Source organism: Pan troglodytes, chromosome 10, assembly GCF_028858775.2.
Source record: "Pan troglodytes isolate AG18354 chromosome 10, NHGRI_mPanTro3-v2.0_pri, whole genome shotgun sequence".
Lineage (NCBI taxonomy): Eukaryota > Metazoa > Chordata > Mammalia > Primates > Hominidae > Pan > Pan troglodytes.
Genome location: NC_072408.2, coordinates 10,778,089 through 10,800,820, shown reverse-complemented (window position 1 = coordinate 10,800,820; position 22,732 = coordinate 10,778,089). Strand labels below are relative to the sequence as shown.

The 22,732-nt window shown below is 47.5% G+C and overlaps 1 protein-coding gene across 4 annotated transcripts in view; it reads left to right on the top strand.

Moving 5' to 3' along the window:
- The window catches only part of CRACR2A (calcium release activated channel regulator 2A), a 146,637-nt gene extending 129,411 nt beyond the window's left edge, over window positions 1-17,226 (top strand). For 2 of the 4 annotated variants that reach the window (XM_016922808.4, XM_016922807.4), the window contains exons 16-20: window positions 2,108-2,189; window positions 2,264-2,378; window positions 10,466-10,567; window positions 12,990-13,066; window positions 14,581-15,706. In XM_016922808.4, coding sequence (XP_016778297.4) covers window positions 2,108-2,189; window positions 2,264-2,378; window positions 10,466-10,567; window positions 12,990-13,066; window positions 14,581-14,665 — 461 coding nt within the window. In that variant the 3' untranslated portion in view covers window positions 14,666-15,706. The other 2 variants (XR_010148240.1, XM_016922809.4) reach the window with 2 other exon arrangements.
- The last annotated feature ends 5,506 nt before the right edge of the window (window positions 17,227-22,732 follow it).

The window sequence follows — 22,732 nt, the reverse complement described above, 5'->3', positions numbered from 1 at the left end:
TCCTTCACACCCAGCCCCCAAGAGCCTGTTTATCTGCCTCCTCAGCCTGCCTGTCTGAGGCTGCAGAGAGAAACACGTCGCGTGTCCAGCAGGGAGTCTCACCAAGCTCACCACAGCACAGAATTTTTCCAGCACACTCTTTTGCCTGTCTCACTCCCTGCCAGAGGCAGCTGCCTGTCCTCCAGCAAAGCACCTAGCCCGTGAGGTGGAGCAGGAGCTGAGGGCAGCCAGGACCCAGCTGCCCCAGCAAACTCCCTGCCCGTCTACCTGCAAGCCTTACCAGCAGGCAGAGGCCTCTGTCCTCGGGCAGCACTGGCTGGTTTCGGATCTGGCCCTGAAGCTGTATGACCATGGATGCCTTTCCCCTGAGTTGTTACCAGAAAGCAGGCAGCCCCTTCTGTCTCCCAGAGCACAGACCGGGACAGCCCCTCCACTTCTAGCCAGGAAGAAAACTCACCCTTGGATTCACCTCCCAGCCACTGTAATCTGTTTTGCTGGGAGCACTTAGCCCTGGGCCTTCTAGGTGAAACAAAGCTGCCTGTGTCCTGTGCCCTGAGTCTGGCTACAGGAGGAGCAGTGAGCCTCAGAGCTGGGATTGCAGCTCACCTTGCTACCGACCAGCTCGGGCAAGGCACAAAGGCTCGTGAGTCCTGCTTCATCTCTCGGTGTGTGTGTGAACGTGTATGTATGAGTACATATGCATGTGTGAGCATGTGTGTGCAGATAACTCACATGGATGTCACAGTGGGACTCTGTGAAGGTGGAGAAGCAGCACATAGAAATGCTGGAAATAGAAAGCATTCTATTAAGGGGAGAAATCACTCTTTCTCAGCGCAGACGATTGCACTCCTCTCTGGCCCTCATCTGTGAAGCAGAGGGCCTCTAGACTCCCTGCTGCCCCTGACACTCTGGAAGTGGGTGATCCTCCCACGTCTCCTCACTCGTGGGTCTTAATGCACTAGCCTTTGCCCAGCGGCAGTGGCTGGGATGACCGTTTCCATTTACTGACTCTTTGTTATCTGTTTGGTCTCTTCTGTCTCTATCTGTCCAAGCTGCTGTTGCTGTTTGTCTTCCTGAGCCCTCCAGAGGCCTTTCTGAAGGTTGCGGGAGATGCCCTAAAGTTCTAAGATCTGGAACTTATGGTGGTGGCGGGAGGATGTACTTTCGAACCTCTCTATGCCTTTGCAAACATTCTTACAGGATGCAGGAGTGGGGAATACCTGTATCAAAACACCTGTGTTGAGGTCCTGCCCTATGAGGGCTGCAGTGGGATGCAGAATGCACTTCACTGACCTTGCCCCCTCTCTCTGGGGTTGAGGACCCCAGGTAGGGTCACACCCCTGGAGAGATGGTTGTGAACAGCCCAGTGGTAGGATTAGGAGCTCTAATCCATCTCAAGGGTGAACGTTGCCTGTGATTTCTTCTCTTACCCCTCCTGTTCTGTCCTTTCCTCTACCTGCCAGTTCCTACCCTCCTCCTCCTATTCCTCCTCCTCCTCCACATACCTTTGGATTGGTTGATGGAGGCCATACCCCTAGGACATTTGAATTTTACTAGGGGGCCTCTGAAAGAATTTTAGGAAAGAAGGAAAGAAAGAGAGAAAGAGAGAAAGGAAGGAAGAGAGGAAGAGAGAAAGAAAGAGAGAGAAAGAAAGAAAGAGAGAGTTGGAGAGGGAGGGAGGAAGGGTGAAGGAAGGAAGGGAGGGAGGGAGGGAAAGAGAGAGGGAAGGAGAGAGGGAGGGAAGGAGAGAGGGAGGGAGGGAAAGAGAGAGGGAAGGAGAGAGGGAGGGAAAGAGAGAGGGAGGGAGGGAGGGAAAGAAAGAGCGTATGGCTTGTATTACAGTGAAGAGCCCGCAGTTCAGAGTGGTTAAGTGATTTGATCAATGTTCCACAGCTAATAAGTGGCAGAGACAGGACCAGAGCTGAGGTCCCATGCCTCCCCATCCAGTGCTCTGTTCTTTTCTCCATTTTGCCTCCCACGAGCTGCACAGGGAGGGTTGTCACCTTGGGCCTGATGTGATTTCAGATGTTGGAAGCATTGTTTCCTGATTTGGAAGTGAGGTGCCCCTGGTCCAGGGCAGCCCTGACAGGCCCGTTTCACCCTACAGGCATTGATTACCGTGTGAAGACGTTGAATGTGGACAACTCTCAGGTGGCCCTGCAGCTGTGGGACACGGCTGGGCAGGAGAGGTGAGGAGCTGCCCGAAGTTCTGGGCTCCAGAGGGAAGGCCGTGCGTGCCTGACCCGTGGCCCTTCTGTGGCAGGTACCGGTGCATCACCCAGCAGTTCTTCAGAAAAGCCGATGGTGTCATCGTCATGTACGATCTCACAGACAAGCAGTCGTTCCTGTCGGTCCGGCGGTGGCTGAGCAGCGTGGAGGTGAGCTGGCGACCTTCCTAGGAGCATTTAGGCTTGACTGTGGCTTCTTTTTTCTTCTCTGTCCATCTCCCACGCGGGCCTCTGCATTTTCAAAATCTGATTCGGAACTTGCCTTTTCCAGGAACAAACTGATGCAGGCATGTGTTCCTCTGTTCGTCTGAGTTCCCAGTACCAGGCCAGTTCCTGGGGACCCAGAAGTGAACAAGACAGACACAGTCCCTGCCCTCATGGAGAGAGGGACACGGAAAATCCAGATTATGCCAGTAGCTGTGTCATTGCTGGGCCATGATTGAGTGGGACTGGACTGGGGGAGGGGACACAGTGGAGTGTCAAGGAAGGGTCCTGGAGAAATCAGTGTTTGAGTCACAACCAGATTCTTCCCTCATTCTCACCAGCGTCTCTCCCCATCCCCTGAGTCTTTCCAGCTCCAGTAGGCCCAGCTATGCCCTGCCCGGGAGCCACACTATGCAATGTCTGGGGGCCTCTGTCACAGCTCTTCACACAAGGGGAGGTTGATCCAGAATGTGAGGGCTCCAGGCTCACCTCAAAATCAAGAGTCTTGGCAGGGCCCAAGAGCAACTGTGTTATCTTTGCATTCTGAATTATCTGGGAGACTCTATGTTTATGATTCCTACTTGCAGTATGTCGTTTTGTACACGCTTTTTTTATTAGTGCTTCCACCACCCCAGTGCAGGCTTCTCAAGGCCACTGCCAGTGTGGACAAGCTACAAATTGCTTTTTGCCAGGCCTCGGCTGATTCCTTCACAGAACAGCCAAGCAGGATGTCCCGCCCCTTCCACCAGCAGGATTCATGGTTTGTTCATGTATTTGTTCAAAACACCGGCAGGCACTATTCTAGAGCCTGGGAATCCTAGCAGTGAATAAAAGAGACAAAGCTCCTGCCCTCATGAAGCTTATGTTCAGCTCTCTGCTCCAAGCCCATAAAGCCTTGCATATCCCATCACATATTTATCATGCTGCTACAAATCGCTTATTTACCGGCCTGTGTCTCCCACTGGACTCCGTGCTGCCTAAGAACAGAAGCTGCATCTTCGTTGCTATAACCTGGATGCTTTGCATGAGACCAACAGCTCCTGGATGAATGAATGGATACCACATTGCTATGGAGGCAGACTCTTGGAGTTGTCCATTTGTTTGACCCTTTTGGCCCTGAGATCCATGATCCCTTTCACCCAAATCTGTTTCTCTGTAGTTTTGCCTGTAGTTTCTCTGTAGTTTTGCCAGTTTCTCTGTAGTTTTGCATGTCGGGGTCACCTGTCTGTCTTTTGTTAATCTGCATCCTTCTGATTACCAAGAAAAATAAGGAACAAAATGGAAGCCAGATTCAAGGGTTTCTCAAGAATTTGCCTAATACCTATTATTTCTCAAAATTACTGTGCCTAACACACTTACAAATGAGAAAATGCAAGTTTTGAAATGTAGGTAGTAGATTGCCTGTACACCAAACTAATAATGGAAGCAAATGGTATGGGTGAATCCAGCAGTAATTCCTTTCTAAACTTTGGAGTTTACGACACGATTTTTCTCTTCTTTTCTTTTTTTACTTTTGTTGTTGTTGTTGGCAGCACCAAGCAGATTTATCTTCTTTGCAGAAGTTAAGCACCAGGAGGGATGTTAGGGATTACCTAATCCAGGGGTTTCCAGACTTTCTTCCTTGGAGCCCTGTAATCAGACTGACATTCCCCAGAGATTGGGGAGCGGCAGGGGAAGGTTTAGTGGTCACGGATCCAGGTCCCTCATCCCCCATCTCCGTCAGAGCTGCCTTGCCTTTTTCAGCATATTGGAGGTCAGGTACAATTTTGTTAGACAAAAGAGTTTCCCTTTGAAAATCTCCCATCTAGTATGGCCATCTCATTCAAAAGTGAAGAAAGGGAAGGCCTAACTTCTCCAGGGTCACCTGTCCTTTTCACAGACATTTAGTTGTCCCCCAGTATCTAAATTTTGGTGTGTGCTAGGGCTAAGCCTCCAGGTGGTCTGGGATTAACGGGAATGGATGGTGACAAATTCGGGGAACTATGCTCTCTGCTGTCATTAGGGGGTGTTGTTTCTAAGGCTCCTGTTTTGCACAGAGCCTGGGATCTAGAAGAAGAGGTGGAACAGTTTGGCGGTGGAGGTGAAGACATCTCAGAAGGCCATCATCACAGCTTGAAGCATTGGTTTAGTCATCCTCCAGAGACGTTGCTTTGTGGGACGGGGCTGAAATCATCAGCGGCGTGTGGCTGCTAAGAGGCCCACAGAAGCCTTGGTGTGTCTGTGGGCTCGGGAAGCCTGGCTGAGATGGCAAATCTATACATAGTTAAATCAGAATTGCTTATGTGTAAACAGGGCTTTTCTATATGATTTCTAGTTTGAGTTTTTCCTTTTTTTAAGATATTAGCCAAAGGTACATTTAAGCTCTAATTGATTATTCTAAACCTGGGTGAACATCAGGATCACACGTGGAGCTTTTAAAGGGAACAGAGGCCAGGGCCTTCTCTCCCAGAGTGGTTCAGGGCCTGCAAATAAAAAATAAAACGAACAGCTCCTCAGGGAATTTTGATTCTCAGCCACCACTGTTCCCGGCTAAACAAGTGCTCCTTGAACCCTAACATATATAGGACTCTCCTGGGAAACTTCTTAAAATGCAGTCTCTGCTTCAGCAGGTCGGGACTGGGGTCTGAGATTCTGTGTTTCTAGCAAGTTCTCATGTGAGGCTGATGCTGGTGGTCCAGGGATGACCCTGTGAGGAGAAGAGCTCTAAGTCATTTCCGAAGATGCCTGTGACCCCTCACCAAGGATTTACTACACATCTGCGGCATGTCCAGCACACACTAGGAGCTCTGGGACTCAGTATGATAGACCAGGCAACGCGTTCAGTTCAGCAGCACAGTTTCAGAAACAAGTGCAGGAGGCTGTGTCAAATGGCAGAGTGTGTGTTGAAGGTGTGGAACGGTGGCATCATAAATGCAATTATTCTCTAGATTCTTGAAAAGCTAAGTCATTCTGCCTTGGCAACCAGCAATCAGAGGTGTCAGGTGATAGATTAAAACTTGACACCTAATTTGATCTGAGGGGAACTGAAAATAATAAGTACCTTATATTTGTGGAGCACCTTATTTTTCCAAAGAGCTCCGAGCACTTTACCAACTCCCTCGCCTGGAGAAGGTGGGGTGGAGGGGGAGCTTTAATAACAGTCTTCAAGGTTCTGAAGACTTATCAGTAAGTGAATGGTGGCCAGCTGTTCACAGTCCCCCTTCCTCCCTCAGCCTGAAAAGCATATAAGAAAAAAGGGCTTCAGTTGCTATACATGCCTGCATGGGAAGGACTCTTGGAAGAGGTTGTGTGGGGTGGGAACAGATGCTCGGGGGAGGTCATGGAGTTCCCTGAAAGGAAGTTCTTACTATCCCATCTTGATCACTTCCTGGCCATGAAACTTTGGCCAATCATTCAACAAGGCAGCAGACCAAATGCTCCCTCCTGGCCCCCAAATTCTACAGTGTATGATGGCATTTGACTATCTCTCTGGGAGGCCAAGACGGAGCAGGAATGTGTGTGGATGAGGAGATTCTGGAGGGTCCTTCTGGCCCAGAGGGAACCAAAATCCTTTGGTGCAAGAGAGCACCAGCACTGCTTGATGAGGTGGGAAGACTGTGGCCTTGCCCTTGTTCTGCTGTTTCACCCAGTCTAGGCAACTTTACCTTGCCTGCAGGCCTTCTGCAGAAGAGGCCCAGCAGATGCACTCTGCGCCGATTCTCCTGAGTGCCTTATAGGAAGTCACCGCAGGCAGTCTTTCGGCCAACTCGGCATTTCCAACCCACCCCCAATTTCTTATCTCAATTGGGAAGATTGGTTTAACCATTCCAATCTGGAAAAGAAACTAGTCAGGCTCTAAGGCCCCACGTGTGGCCATGGGGCAAACTGGACATCAGAAGACTCTGGGGCCTGTGTCGGGTAGAGAAAATAGAATTTAGAACGCCAGCCTGTACAAGCCTGTATGGGCTGGTATTTCCCCCAGAGCCAGATTGCTGTCCCCCAGTGTCTGCAGTCCTGGGATGCTGAGCTTCTTGTTTAGAGCCTCTTGCCGTTCTGATAGCACTAGATTCCTGGGCATGTGAGTCGAGGAAGTGAAATAGAATTGGCGGAGTTAAGCCGAATAGACCAGTGTTTCCGAGCTGGAAAAAAACGTGGAGATTAATCTAATGCAACCTCTTGTTTTATAAGTAAGAAAAACTATGATCCAAAAAGAGGAAGTGACTTTCCCAAAGGCGCCCACACTTGTCAGCAGCACCACCCGATCTAGAAGCGAGGGCTTTGCCACACTGCACTGCTTCTGTCTTGTCCTGTGGACCATGGCTGAAATCTGCTCCTGAAAAGCAGGTGTTCATTTACTTTTCAGTCCTTCTTGCTTCTCTCTCAAAGCAGAACAGTTCTTCAGCTCAAGGGGTCCTGGCCCACTTCCCTCTCCCTTCCTGGGCTGCTAGCTAAACCTCATTCTGCGATCTTTGTCATTGGTGACAATGTACAGCACGGTGCAAAAAATAGCAGTTTGATTTTTTTTCTCCACGTTCCAAGTTGAGCTTGAAGTGCTGGCAGTTTAAAATGAACCACACAAATAAATCTTGTTTTGACTCATAGTCCAGGGGATGGATAAATATGGAAACCCCCAAGATATAATTTTGCAGTCATTTTTTTTCTTAGCATAACTGCATGCTTTAATGTGCTGAAAAAATTTTTTCTCTGGCTCCAGAGGAATAGCAGCACTATCCCAGCTAAGTGCTTTTTCATGCCTCCTAGCAAATAGATATTAAAACATACACACACACGCACACACACACACGCACATAGGCAACAACCAACCAAACCCAGCAGCTGCACATTCTGAGCTGAATGCCAATCCACTGCTCCAAGTTGACAGCTCTTGTTATTTAAAGTCAGACATGGGTGATCTTTTGAATTTCAACAAGTCTGTCTTCCAACAAGCTCAAGTTCACAGAAAGGCAGCTGAAATAACTGAAGGTGGAGGGAAGGCTCTCTGTTAGAGGGTCGTAGAACAGAACCTGGCTTTGGAACAGAGAGACACAGAAAAGAGGAGAGACTCAGATGAGTCACATGGAGAGATGGTGACAGAGCTAGGGCAGAACCCACGTCTCCTAAAGAGAGATTGTGTGCCTGATGAAGGAGCTAAGATGACTTCACTCCAACCTGTCATGCTGATGGGATTTTTACCAACATCTCTCACAGTCTCAAGACAACAGAGTTTGAGTAGACCTGAGACCTGTTCACCAAAGCCCTAGGGGCTTGAGGGAGGTGTTGCTTCATCTAGGAGGTAATTTTGAACATCTTGTGCTGAGTGGTATGCAGGCTGAAAACCTAGTTAGGTATGAGAAAGGTGTAAAGTTTAGACAGATAGTTCAAGACTTTTGGGGTCAAAGTCAGAGAGGACCATGAGACACCTACCCCAATACCAGCTCCTCTCCCTGCCCCTGTGCCAGAGACTGATGACCTTGGGCCAGGGTGATGGTGACTGACTGTGATAGTTAGCACACTCCCTGGTCTTATGGGTATTCTCATTTATTTCTGCCAAATATTTGGAGATGAGTCTGTTTCTCCTTTATCGGTGGCAGGCCAGGGTCTCTGCAGGGAAGCCAGTTGTCCAGAGTGGCTGTGTAAGAGAGGAACAATACAAAGAACAGAAACCGCAGCTCCTGCTGGGTGCTTTGCTTTTAAATTTTTTTTTTTCTGCTCCTTCTAAGCTCCTTTATTTTTATATCCAGGAATTGCTTTGGTTTGGTTTTTTTTTTTTTTGACAGAGTCTCTCTCTGTCACCGAGGCTGGAGTGCAGTGGCACAATCTTGGCTCACTGCAAGCTCCGCCTCCCAGGTTCAAGCAATTCTCTGCCTCAGCCTCCCAAGTAGCTGGGACTACAGGCGCCCACCACCACACCTGGCTAAATTTTGTATTTTTAGTAGAGACAGGGTTTCACCCTCTTGGCCAGGCTGGTCTTGAACTCCTGACCTCGTGATCCACCCACCTCGGCCTCCCAAAAAAAAAAAAAAAAGAAGAAGAAACCTGCCCTTTCTTTTCCCAGGACGCAAGAGGCACCATTGCTGTTTATGGTGCATAGGACCCAGATGTCGGGCTTATGACCCATTCCCTACCCCGTCCTATTGGGTCATTCAGTATCCATCATCCCCTCTGCAAGTGAGGAAACAGAAGCCAGTGCCCATTCCAAATAATAACAAAACCTGGGGTAGAATTCTGCCCTGGGATTTCAAGTCTGATGCTCATATTTTCAGAGTTTCCATGTCAAGAAATCCCACAAGCCTTAATCATTCCTCACACATAAATCTACAAATATCTCTCTCCCATGTGCTCTAAACAGCAAGCCGCTTGGCCCATTTCCCTGCTTCCTCCTCCTTTCTTCCCTTTCCGTGAAAAGCTCTTCGCACAAGTATCCCGTGGCACGGCAGGGTCAGAGGAGGGGGTGTTGCCATTAGCGAACGCTCTAGCTAATAGGGGGCCACAGGGTTCCATATATGCCATCAGTGGCTTTCTCACTTTCAAGTAGTTGGAATATGTACAATCCACTTAGGACATCAACTGCAGTGTCCAGAATTTAATCTATTTTTGATGGGTCAGAAGACACTGTTTAAGATCTTGTAGCGCCTTTGAGTCATCATTGCAAACACAAGTTACCATCTCACCAATAGATACCATTTTTAGAGAGTTCCAGTTAATAAGACACTAAGTAGCAGAGACTTGATTGGAAATAAGAATCTAGAGGAAAAGGTTGGAGAAGTGAGGACCCATATGCTAAAGAGTTCTCATAATTCAGTGCTTATGGTGTTGAATGTTCTTTTTGATTCTCTGAGCCTTAACTTTCTCATTTGGTAAATAAGAATTTTTTTCCCCTATTAAACGGCAGTAAAAACGAATGCACAGATTAAGGAAACATTGAGGCTTAATTTCAAACATAATAGCTTTTAAATTTAAAATTGGTATATCTGTAAGATGGACTTTGGACGTTTATTTGAAATGCTCAAGTAAAGCAGCTAAAGTATTGGCAAAACTGTAACTGCTTATTAGCTTCTGTTATCCCACAGGTCCCTCTATTTAGTAAAACATTTAGCTACAATGAATAACTATTTGTTACTAAATTATGATTAAAAGCCCCTAATTAAATATTTAAGTAAAAATAACAACCTTCTTCAATGTGCACATTACCGCATTTACTCACTGAATGGCAGTCGGTGGTCCCGGGCCCTTTGGGCGCCCTCAGGAGAGACACATACGGTGCCCCTTTCACCAGGGAGGAGGTGGAGACCCGGGAAGCAGGCCCCTGGCTGGTAAGCCACAGCCATTGGGGAAGTAAACAATGTGATACCTTGAATAAACCTGTGACTTCTGGCCCAAGCAGTGCAGCTGCTATGGCCACAATGTTCCTTCTTACACAGGGCTTTCTTCAGAGCCAAAGCGCCCAGTGACAGGGGTCTGTGGTGCCCGCCTCCAGCAAGGCACATGGCAGTCATTTATGGAGCCTTGTGGGCGCAAGACCATGAGGCAGATTTGGATCCAACCCTCAGAAGCTTATGTGCTATCAGGAGGCCTCTAGTGATGCAGTTTCTAATCAAAGCAGCCTCCAGAACAACTCCAAACCATGGGGCATTCATGGCCTTGGTCCATCGGACTAAGCCTGGCCAATTAGGAACGCCCTCAGGGTGCTGTAAGCTCTGGAAGGAGGCATGCGGCCTGTTGGCATCAACTGTCCCCTCATCCAGCACACCTTGGGGGGCCTGCTGTTCCATCTAAGATCCAAGGAGCATCGTGAAGGGGGAGCGGTCATTGCACACACAGGGACTAGGAGACACCACAGGCAGGCCTCAGGCACCTTGCAAAAGCATGATAAACTGAGGCTCTTGGAGAAGGCGGCTGTTTTCTGCTTTCAGGATGACTCTGTTACAGCCTCACCTTTTATGGCAGCAGGGGATTCTCAAGCGAGGTCCCATCTGTCCAGCCGGCATTGTTAGCCTGCCCTCTGGGCAATCCTATGACACCCCTCTCAGTTGAAAACATTTTCTGTTCTGCAGGAAGCTGTGGGAGACCGGGTGCCTGTTCTTCTGCTGGGTAATAAGCTTGACAACGAGAAGGAGCGGGAAGTCCCCCGGGGCCTCGGAGAGCAGCTTGCCACGGTAAAGAGCAAGCATTTCCATCTCTCTGGACAGAGTGTGACCCCGAGGGAAGTTGGGCAAGTGCCCAAGAGCCTTGGTGGGGACTTTCTCCGGAAGTGCCATGGGAAGGAAGCAACTGGAAAAGATGGGTGTCTTGGTATCCTGGGAATGGCCCAGCTCCTGTGCATGTAGAACTTTGCATAGAAAGCCACAGGTTGCAAGATGGAGTTGGTTAGGGACCACTAGGGCATGGGGAATTATCCTAAAGTCCCTTCCTTGTAACTCAGAAGTATACATTCTTTTTTTTTTTTTTTTTTTTTTTTTTTGAGACGGAGTCTCGCTCTGTCGCCCAGGCTGGAGTGCAGTGGCGCGATCTCGGCTCACTGCAAGCTCCGCCTCCCGGGTTCACGCCATTCTCCTGCCTCAGCCTCCCGAGTAGCTGGGACTACAGCCTTGTAACTCAGAAGTATACATTCTAAGATAGCAATAGTTTACTTATTTCAATCCCCCTCCAATCTGCATTTCCACTTGATCACCCCCAGGGATGAAAAACTCACTCTCTGCAAAGCAGTATATTCTTCTGCAGACCACTGTGTTAGAGAGTTCATGCTTTCTGTCAGGATTGAGCCTCAAAGTCATGAACTCAAGATAAACTCAGGAGACACACTGGAAAACCTACCATTAAAAAGCATGGAGCCCCTTGCTCAAAAATGGAATCAATGGGGCTTAATGGAAATCAGGCAACAAAATGTGGTTCCTTGGCTTCTTTTACTGCCTCAGAGTTTGTTTTCATGGAACTGTGTGTCTGGGAGGTTGGGGTGCTTACCAGCCCCATGATTCTGTAATTCTTTGCATGCTCATCCTAAACAGCATTTCATGAGTTCAGAGCCTGGGAGAACAAGCACAGATGGTAAGACTCAAGGAAAAAGGAGGAGGAAGGGCCTGGCAGGTATCTACATGGAGGGTCACTAGACAGTTACATGTCCACAATTCCGAAATCCAAAAAGCTCTGAAAACAGAAAGGGTTGTTTTGTATTCTATCTGGCAGAAAAATCTGACCAGAAATGACACGAGGCTATTCATGGTTGTAACCTCACTTTGAGTGAATATTCAAAGGTTTCACTGAAGAAATAGTAATATGTTTGATTATAGAGTGCTGTCTGAAATCCACTGAGGGTATTATATAATATATGGTATATACATGTATTACCTTTCTAAGATTCAGAAAATTCTGGATTTCAAAATATACCTGGACCCAAAGATTCTATCCATTCTCTTTTCTTTTCTTTTCTTTTTTTTTTTGTTAGTGAAAAAAAAACTAAGACTCGGGAGTTAAGTGATACGTTCGTATTATCACAGCTCACCCGAGGTGGGGTCAGAACTCAAAGCAGGAAGGCAAATCATGTCTTCCAGTTCTAAGTCCTATGTCCTTCTCTCCCCTCCCCACTATTCCCACCCCATGGAACTTCTACTCTTTGACAGACTGACCCAAGAGATTGCAGATCTGAGAGAAATGCAGACAAGGAGAAATAGAGCCCATGGGGCTGGGTGAAAAGGGCAGAGGGTCGAGCTGGCCTGTGGGTATAGATGGGGAAAGCTGCACTGGGAGCATGGCAGAGCCTCCTGAGCTACAGCCACAGAACTGTCCTCACTCAACTGGCCTGCATCCCCTCAGGGCATCAGCCTCCAAGAACAGGCCGTCTAAAAGCCAGGGCCCTGTGCCATCAGCATTGTCATAATGACACCAGTAATCTATTAATGGGAGTGATCAATGGAATATGATGAGCCTTAACCAAGGGCTCCCGCACCATGCAGGCAGCACAACCTCATCCTAATGAGCTGACGGCCAGTCTGGTGCACCAGTGCTGACAGCCAGGGCAGCTAGAGTATTAATTAACTGGTGCAAAAGAGAATTCCTACCGGAGTGCCTCATGACACCTGTCCCCAAGGCCTATGGAATGCCACTGTCTTGGGAAAAGCATGCTGCAAGGAGCTCTGCCATTAACTCAATGTGGGACTGAACAAGCCAGCCAAGTGCCCTCTCTCACTACAGCTTATCTGCCTGTGAAAGGGGGAAGAATATTGCCCACCCTGGCCTTTGTGTCTTTGCCTGAATCACAGGGCTGGTGTAACCTGGAATGAGCATGTGTGTACTTGAGAGGAATTTGGGAAAGTGTAAAGAGGAACTAAGACAGCGTATGGTTTCATTGTTTTACAATTGTTATAGCTCATCTGGGAGATGGTTACAGAGCTTGCATTGTCAGGGAGGCTGTGGAGACAGAAATCAGCCATGTACAGAGTGGGGAAGGATTATGAGGAAGGTCAAGGGGCCTGCGAGAGGAAGTGAAGGCTGTAGGTAGATGCACAAGGGGGCTCTCCCACCACCCCCCACAATCCCCTCTCACTCCAATACTCTTGTATTTGCTCTGTTTTATGATTCTAGGAGAACAATCTGATCTTCTATGAATGCAGCGCCTACTCTGGTCACAACACCAAAGAGTCCCTGCTCCATCTGGCCAGGTAAAGAGATGTGCTCCCCAGGTGCAGTAACTGCTGTGTCCAGCTGTGTCTGCCTTCAGGGAGGCACCGTGTTTCCCTCCACCCAGGCCACACCTCTGACCCCCCTTCCTCCCTATTGGCCAGAGCCCTCTGAGTATAGGCAACGGGGTCCTAGGCCTTTGTATGGGATTGCAACATCAGGAGCAGCTTTCTGAAACAATGATGTTGGGAAAGAAAGCATCCCTACCTGTCACCCCCATTGCAGTCTTCTTCTGAATCTTAAAGGCTGCCTTTTCCTAGGGATGCTCTTTTTAAATGCCAATCCTTCCGGGGGAAGGCCAGATCAGAGGCCCCTCAGCACTGGCTGATGTCTTAGCAGGGACTAGCTGGAAGCCAGCTGGAGGCAAGAATGGGTTATAATATGAGTTCCTGGGTGTGGGAGGAAGGAGTGGGTGTAGAAACCAGAAAGAAGAGGGGCTGTGATGGGAAATCAATGGGAGGTAACCAAGGTAATGGTGCTGGTAGCATGAAAAGACTGGTTCCTTAAGGCCCTGCCTACACCAAAAATTTAAACAACAAAACCATGCTGGGACTCATTTCTGATACTTAAGAATTCACTCATTCATTCATCCATCCAGGCCTTCATTTCATTCCATCTATTCATCCGTCCAGCAAATACTTAACAGAGCCCGTTTTGTGCTCAGCGCTCATTCTGGGGCATTTAAAAATATTTTTCTTTGAGTAATTAAGAGCCCAGAACAACTCCTCTATGCATTGGCGAGGTTATAGGGTTATGGAGTATCACAAGGAAACATTCTAGGCTTTTCTCTGCCCCTGACTCCCTGGGCAAATGCCCTGCCTCTCTGAGCTTTGTCAGGAAGGTAGGAACATCAATCACACCTTCCTTTCCTGCCCACTCACAGGTTGTTGAGAGAATCAAAGGAGGTGCGTAACGCAAAAGCGTTTGGAAAGTATAAAGCAGAGACAGGTGTTTACCATTATTTTTAATTCCTCACCTCCTACAATTAATCTGGAGCTGTGGCCACATGGCACAGCCCTACTGCAGAGGTCACGACCCATCAGTATATTTTGGAGCCTCACCTGTGTGCTGGTTACTGTGATAGGCTGCAGAGGCACAGAGACAAAAGATAAGTCTCAGTCCCAAGCAACTCATTTTCTGCCGAGGGAGACAGCCAGGGAAGCCACGCATTGTGACACTGGGTGATGGGGTCATGACGGAGGAAGGGTCAGATGCTGTCAGGGGCACTTAGGCTTACCTAGAGGATCAGGAGAGGCTTCCTGGAGGAGGTGTCTTGAAGGATCCATGTCAACTAAACTCTCTGGCTTTACAATTACAGCTGTGCACCTGTACTGTCCAGGGGGAGATGTTCAGGACACTCTCTGATGCCGTGGTGAGGGTGGGTTCTCTCCATATGGCCCAGATGACCTGTAACCTGAGGGTAGCTTGTCCAGGTTGCCAGCCCCTGGGCCTATCAACTTCTCCATCACTGACACGATCTCTTCCCCTCTCCCAGGTTCCTCAAGGAGCAAGAAGACACAGTGAGAGAGGACACCATTCAGGTCGGCCACCCTGCTAAGAAGAAATCCTGCTGTGGCTGATAGGGTCCTACAAGGACTGCCCCCAGCAAACCTGAGGTCACAGAGCCTGCCCTGATCCTGCACATGGCTCCTGCACAGATGCCACCCACCGGGGCCCGCCCAGTCCTTTTCTTTGTCAGTCACTCACCTCCCCCAAAAGGAAGGGAAGCACATCCCATCAGGAGAGCTGCTCTTGGAGCATCTCAGAGTCTTTTCTCTCCTTTCTCTTTCTAGACCCCAGATGCCTGTCCCTCTTTTGTTGTTGTTGTTGTTTTCCCCGACTTAGTTTCCTAGGGGAAAGAAACAGATGGGCTTTTCCAGAAAAGCCACCACGTGCCTTCTCCACCCCCCCTTCTCCTCCCCTTGCCCTTAGGAGCCTCAGCACTGCTGTTGCCATGACAACTATGCAGGGCTCGACTTGCGGCTTCCTGCAGGCCAAAGGTACAGCACTCAGGTGCCACCGGGGTAGTTAATCTTTCTTGGACCCTGTTCTGCGGCGGCCAAAGGGATAGTCTTATACATGCCTCGTGGACCTTGAGATACCCGAGTTGTTGACTGCAGCAAGCCAGGGCAGCCACATTCTATTCTACCCCCTACCCAGGGGCTCTGCTCTTTCCTTAATCCCAGCTTTGAGCCTTCCCTCTCAGCACCATGCCCGCTGCCTTTGTCCCCTTGGGTTTTGTGGAACAGTGCCTTAGGGAGAACCCACAGCCTTTCCTTCTCACCCCCCACCTACAACCCTGACTCCAGGGTGGACTGTGGGTGATAAGTGTATGCCTGGGGTTAGGGAGTAGGTTGACTTCCTACTTAACTTTGACTGAGAAATGAAAAGAGAACTAGTGGAAGAAAGCCATCTGCTGCTAAACAAAGCGACCATTTCTGGAGGGTATAAATGAGGTATATATAGCTATATAAAAGCCATTTTCTAAATGTTTCTCAAAATAGATCTTTGAAAAATCATACGTGATGATTAACAGGGTAGACTGACATGCAGGCAGTGGGGCCCAGCGCGAGGGCCATAGTTACTGACTTCATTTTATTTTCTTTTACTTTATTTCAGAACACTGTATTTTTTTTTCAGCGTGGCTGTGATGTTGACATTTTGCTGGTGTTTGAGAAGTGAACAGAATGTAGCTGCTGGCTTCAGCACCCCCGATTGCAATAGCACAGGGCATTTGGACTGGGGGAATGATCTGGGCCCCGTGAGATTCCTGCAGCTGGGTGGTGGTGAGTTCCCAGCCAGCTCCGGCATCACTAGCCAGCTGTTACAGCACTCTTGCCCTGAGTAGGAAGTCGAATGAAAGTTATTACAAAGACAACTGCCAATCACTGGGCCTGCAGACCCAGGCCCCCACAGGAAAGTGGGTGGTCCACACCCAAGTGGGGCACACAGAGAGGGAGAGGGGCAGAAAGTGTCCACAGGCTTCCAACAAGATAGTTGAAGACAACCCCACACAGCCACGTGGATGGGGGAGAGGCCACTGGCCAGAGTTCTCAAGGCATTCCAATAGCCTCCTTCCAGACTCCCAAAACAGTCAGAGGCTCTCTGGGTCACCAGGCAAGTACCTACCTCTTTTTTGCAGACTTCTGTCTTTCATTGAGCACTTGCAGGAACCAGAGAGCCCATGGAGGGTGCCGAACAAAAATGAGGACTGGGTACCAGGAGGTGCTCCATGATCCTAAGCAAGCCCGCTCCCTCCTTGGTCCCCACCATATCAGTAAAATGAGGGGATGGGATATCTGATGCTTTGAGCTCTTGCTCAGATGCACAGGATGACATATTTATTTTCCATCATAGGCTGGCCCTGGACCCCAGTCCAAGGTTAAAGAGAATTCACAGGAAACTCCCTTCCCCTAGGGAAGAGCAGTGGTGGTGGTCCCACTAATAGGATGAGGCAGGGAGAGGGGATGCATGGGTCACCCAGAGGTGGCCCTCCAATGTGTGTGTGTGTGTGTGCGCGCACGCATGCACGTGTGTGTTGTGTGTGTCATGTGCGGGAAGGGAAAGGAAGGATAGAAGATCATGGTGGCCATGGAGGAAGTAAACTCAGTCTTCTGCTTTTGACAAAAAGCAGATATAGCTATTGGGATTTATGGGGCAAACAGACCATTCCTGGGGTTCCCTAACCCCACAAGTGTCTTTATTCCTAATTCCTTGCCCCTGCTTTCCACTGCATTCTTCCGTTTAGAAACAGGCCATGCAAGGTTTAAGGCAGGGAAGGGTGGCCCTAGTGACCTAGTGCCTGGCCTTCTGGCATGTGGGATAAATCACCATGATTCTTCAAAGGAGAGAGAAAGGAGCAGGGAGGGTCTTCAGGCCTCTGATGCTCTCTTCCCCAACCCCCCTTTTAAAAAGAGGAGAGGGCTGAGTGTGGTGGCTCACACACCTGTAATCCCAGCTGAGGCCTCTGATGCTCTCTTCCCCAACCCCCCTTTTAAAAAGAGGAGAGGGCCGAGTGTGGTGGCTCACACCTGTAATCCCAGCTGAGTCAGAGGATCATTTGAGACCAGAAGTTTGACACCAGCCTGAGTAACACAGCAAGACCTGACCACAACAAAAAATAAATAAATAAATAAATAAATAGAAATTGAAAATTAGCAGAGCATGGTGGCGGGAGCCTGTAGCTTTAGCTACTTCGGAGGCTGAGCCAGGAGGATCACCTGAGCCCAGGAGTTTGAGGTTAAAGTGAGCTATGATGGTGCCACTGCACTCCAGCCTGAGGGACAGAGTGAGGGTCTGTCTTTTAAAAAAGTGGAGGATTGGGACTCCAGAGGAACTCTGAGAAGTTCCTTGTCCCCAGCTCTCAGCTCCCCTCCTCCCATTCCTTTTAAGCCACCATGTTGATCAGAGCCACCCTGGGCTGTCACTGTGGCCCAGAGGCTGCCAGAGGAAACTTCTGGCTCTGTGTCATTCACATCGTTGTAATGGCCTTGAGCAAGTCACTTAACCAGGATCCACATTCATCTATAGACTGGAATTTTCTATGTGTACCTCACAGGGTCATTTTCGTATTAGATGAGGTGATGTATGTAAAGTACCTAGCAACGTGCCCAGAATATAAGAGGTGTTAATACGTAGGGGCTATTTTTGTTGTCAACATTGAGTTGCTGTCCTGGCCACTTGCCTTGCTTCAGTTTTATATTTAGAACCAGCTAACAGTTACTAAGCATCTGCCCAGAACTGGGCACTTTCACAAACACAACCTCATTTGAGCATCTGTTTGCCCAGCCCGTTTGCCTGAGTTCTGAGCTCATATCTGGCTTGCCTCTTGCTGTTCTTTGTTCCTATGAGTTTCCTAGTTTCCTGGTTTTTCTATTAGTGCCTATGCCTTCCAGTGCCTGTTGCCTGATCTCAGCACCCAGCCCTCTCTCCCTCCCTCTCCGTGGTAGTCCAGGAATCACTTGGCAGCTCAGACCTGGTCACAACTCCTGAGTATTTACCAATGAATGGCCTGTGCTCATTGCCATCCCCGTCTCTTGCCTGCTTCCCTGTTCTTATACCTTTTGCTTCTTCTAGGGGCTGATGCTGCCCTCAGTGCTGAGTTGCCAAACCAAGAACCTCATCACAACGCAGTGCCCCAGTTGCTTTGCTCCTTGTCTAGCATTTGTTTCCCACACTCTCTGTGGGACTTTTTTTGTTCCCCTGCGATACTTTTTTTGTGCCCCTGTGATACCTTAGCTTTCTCCCTGCTCCTCATCCTATACTCTTTCTCTATTCTTAATACTTCTACCCACTCTGAGATGCTTCTTCTCCCTGCTTTCCTCCTGGGCCCAGGCCAGGCCATACCTATATAATCTATCAAAAATGGCTCAACCGTTTGTCTCTGTCACTAGCAGTCACTGCTCCAACGGAGCTTAAACCAACTTCAGCTAAATGGAATTGCAACACAATTGGTGGCTTCCAGGGACATATTTATACTTTAACGAAGAACTGTAGGGGAGGCAAACCTTTAACTCCAAGGAATGAGTCCCTAGTTATTGGATATTAACCACTATAATAGGTTATGGCAGTCAAATATTTAGGACAAAGCTGCCTTCTCTATTCTCAAAGAGAATATTTTGGGGCTTTATTGCTAGGTTGAAATATATTTATAATAGTGATTTCTTCTGGATGGATTGACCCTTTATCATTATAAAGTGTCTTTGTTTGTCTTTGGTAACAATTTTTGTCTCAAACTTGATTTATTTTATTTTATTTTTTTTTTTTGAGATGCAATTTCCCTCTTGTTGCCCAGGCTGGAGTGCAGTGGCGTGATCTCGGCTAGCCACAACCTCCACCTCCCAGGTTCAAGCGATTCTCCTGCCTCAGCCTCCCGAGTTGCTGAGACTGCAGGCACCCACCACCACGCCTGGCTAATTTTTTTGTATTTTTAGTAGAGATGGGGTTTCACCATGTTGGCCAGGCTGGTCTTGAGCTCCTGACCTCAGGTGATCTGCCTGCCTTGGCCTCCCAAAGTGCTGGGATTACAGGTGTGAGCCACCGTGCCAATTTTGTCTGATATTAGTGTAGCCACTTCAGCTCTCTTTTTATTGCTGTTTGCATTGTATATCTTTATCTTTTACATCCTTTTAATTTCAATCTAGTTGTACTTTTAAATCTAAAGTGAGTCTCTTGGAGACAGCGTATAGTTGGATCATGTTTTTTAAATCTATTCTTCCAATCTCTTAATTGGAAAGTTTAATTTATGTGCATTTAATATAATTGAAAAAGTAAGATTTGTCTGCCACTTTGCTATTTATTTTCTATACATCATATGTCTTTTTAAATCTCGTGTTCTTTCATTACTGCCTTATTTTATGTTAAATAGATATTTTCTTTCATTCTCTTGTTTCATTTACTATATATTTTTGAATTATTCTCTTGGTAGTTGCCCTGGGGATTACCATTAATATCTGAATTTATAACCATCTGTTCATGTTAATACCAGCTTAATTTCAAGTATACAAAAATGTTGCTCTAAAGTGGTCCTGTTTTCCCCTCCCATATGCTATTATTGTCACAAATTTCATCTTTATACATTTTGTGCCCATCAACATACATTTATAATTATTGCCATACACAGTTTTTATTTAAATCAGAAAAAAAAGAGTTACCAACAAAAAATAAATTTGTATTGTTTTATATCTGACTTCATAATTTCTTTTACTAGCACTCTTTATTTCTTCATGTTGATCCACATTACTATCTTGTGCCTTTGCATTTCAGCCTGAAGGATTGCTTTTACTATTTTTTGTAGGGCAGGCTTGTTAGAGACAAACTCTCTTGTTAGAGATAAACTTTCTCAGTTTATCTGGAAATGTCTTAATTTATCCTTCATTTTTGAAGGATAGTTTTGCCAGATATAGAATTTTTGATTGACAGCTTTTTTTTTTTTTTAAAGAACTTTGACTGTGTCATCCCACTGTTTCCAGCCTTCATGGTTTCTGATGTAAAATTAGCTGTTGGTATCATTGAGGAACCCTTCTATTTGATGAATTGTTTCTCTCTTCGTGCTTTCAAAATTCTTTGTTTTTCAATGGTTTCATTTTGACGTGTGCAGCTATGGATCTTTTTAAGTTTATCCCACTTGGAGATTGTTGAGCTTCTTGAATGTGCAGATTAATAGTTTTCATGAAATTGGGGGAGATTTTGGTCCTTATTTCTTCAAATATTCTTTCTACTTCTTTCTCTCCTTTCCTTCTGGGGTTCCCATTATGTGCGTTTGACATGCTTGATGGTGTCTCACAGGTTTCTGAGGCTCTGTTTATTATTATTCATTCTTTTTTCTTTATGTTCCTCAGATTGGGTAATCTCAATTGACTGATCTTTAGGCTCACTAGTTCTTTCTTCTGCCTGTTCAGATATGCTGTTGGGCCTGTCTAGTGAATTTTTCTTTTCCATTATTGTACTTTTCATTTCCAGAATTTGGTTCCTTATTATAGTTTCTCTGTCTTCATCAGTATTCTCTATTTGGTGAGACATTATCCTCACACTTGCCTTTAGTTCTTTAGACATGATTTACTTTAGGTCTTTATACATATTTAAAATAGCTTAAAGTCTCAAAGAGTAAGATTGGTAGCCACCTGTCCTGTGCACAAACCAAATTCTGCTTGCCAATCTCTGCTTTCTTTCTCATACTTCACACAACCCAGCTAGGACTCTGGCCTTTTTCTTTAGCTTGACCTCTACCCTCCTCTCTAAGGTCTCTCCTTTCTTCTGGATTCTAAGAAGGAGGAGGCCCTTCAGGTCCGAGAACGCCTCCCCTCTTCCTGAGCTTCTGTTGCCCTTCTGGAGGAGGTGAGCTGCCCAAGGAGTTATCCGGTCTCTCAGGGGAAGTAAAGAGAGGCCAGACGTGCTCAGACAATCTTCCCTGTCCTTCTAAGAATTCAGTCATCCTGCAAAGCTTTACTCAAAAGGGATTGCAGGGGAAGACTGCAAATCAGGGCAAATCTGAAGCTTTTCTTTAAAAAAGCCAGCTTAATTACTTCAAAATAATGAAATTATGGGTACACATGCATACAAAACCCAAGACTTAAGTAGCCTGCTGTTGCTGGTTGTGATCAAAGCCCGAGCTTGGTTTCTGAGCTGGCCCTAGGAGCACTGCCACCTCTCCTCCCTTCCTCTGGGGAGCAGAAAGAGGCTGCACAAATTCCAACAAAGTTTAGTCAAAAGCCATGGAATTTTTACTTTATTGGTTATTCTGTCCCTTCTTATCTGGCAGGGGAGAGGGTTAACAGGATACAGCCACCTTCTAAATCTCCTCCCCCACTTCCTAACTCTGCTGATGTTTCTATTAATAGACATATTAATTACTAACAATAGCAGTGACAAAGAACATCATAACTCCACCTTTTCTATACAATTCAGTGGAACCAATTTAATCAAAGTGCCCTACTTAGGGAGAACATTGCTAGAAATGACAGGGATTGGGAAACCATATGGTGCTTGGCAGAGGACCCGAAATCAATGTAGAAACTGAGGAGCTTGGGCAAAGTGTGTCATTTATCGTTCTGGGGCTAGGGCTGAGTCAGGTCCAAGAACTGACCCCCTCTCAGAGCTGGGACTTCATCGAGGCTTTGGCTCTGGTTCGAACGTGGTACTTGCAGGCTCTTGTCGTAGCACCGGGAGACTCCTCTCCCAGCAACTCAGGACTCCTAGGACCAGTGAGGCCTGTGCTATCATAGTGAATTATGAGTGGATCCATCTGACCTATAACAAATACCACCCATAAACAACACTGCAGTGCTAAGCAAAAATGCCTGAAGACCACAGACAGAGAGAAGGGGATTTTTAAAGAAACATTTATAAATAGAAATCAAAACATGTGAAGCTCAGAATGAATTTGGGAAACATGATGGGAACTGGGATTCACTGAGCACGTGCTGCACTAGGTCAAGGGCAGAGTGTCAGGGTGTGGCCCAACATCAGGCGCGTGGGCTCTCCAGGCCACTCTGCACTGAAGCAAATTGCGCCATTCTGTATGGTGCTTGTTCATACACACTGCCCACAGGGCTCTAATGATTTAGAGGCACTGGACTGAGCTCCTGAGGGCAGGAGCATTCATCTCCGTGGCCACATGTTTGGTCCAGTGTCTGACAAATAACATTCACCTTGTAGGAACAAGTGAGAGCAGAGCATCCTTTCTCAGGAACAAGGCCCACCCCCTGGTGAGCCGCTCCACTGGAGTCCCAGGTCCCTAACCTGCGGCCTAGGTAGACCTTAGGATTTGCCTCACGGACGCAAATGAGTTGCTGCTGCTTGCTTTTGAAACAAAGTGTTGGCATGTTCCAGCTCTTGCGATTCAATTGCCTTTCAGACAGTGTGGTGCCCAACAAAGCATCCGTCTCAACACCCCGCGGCCTCCCCAGCTGCCACTAGTAGCAATCCATTACCCGCAGGCAGCTCAACAACTCAATGTGACTTGGGCTCCACGCCTCTACACAAAAGATGCTTCCCTGCCCTGTTCTCCTCCTTCCTGTTGTGAAAGCAGCCTCCCTTGCCCTTACCCAGCTGTGGCTCTCTCAGCGGCTTCCTCTAGCCCCAAAGGCCTGCTCAGAATAAGGACCTGCACACAAGTTGTGTGGCCCTGGGCAAAACCTGGAGCTGCT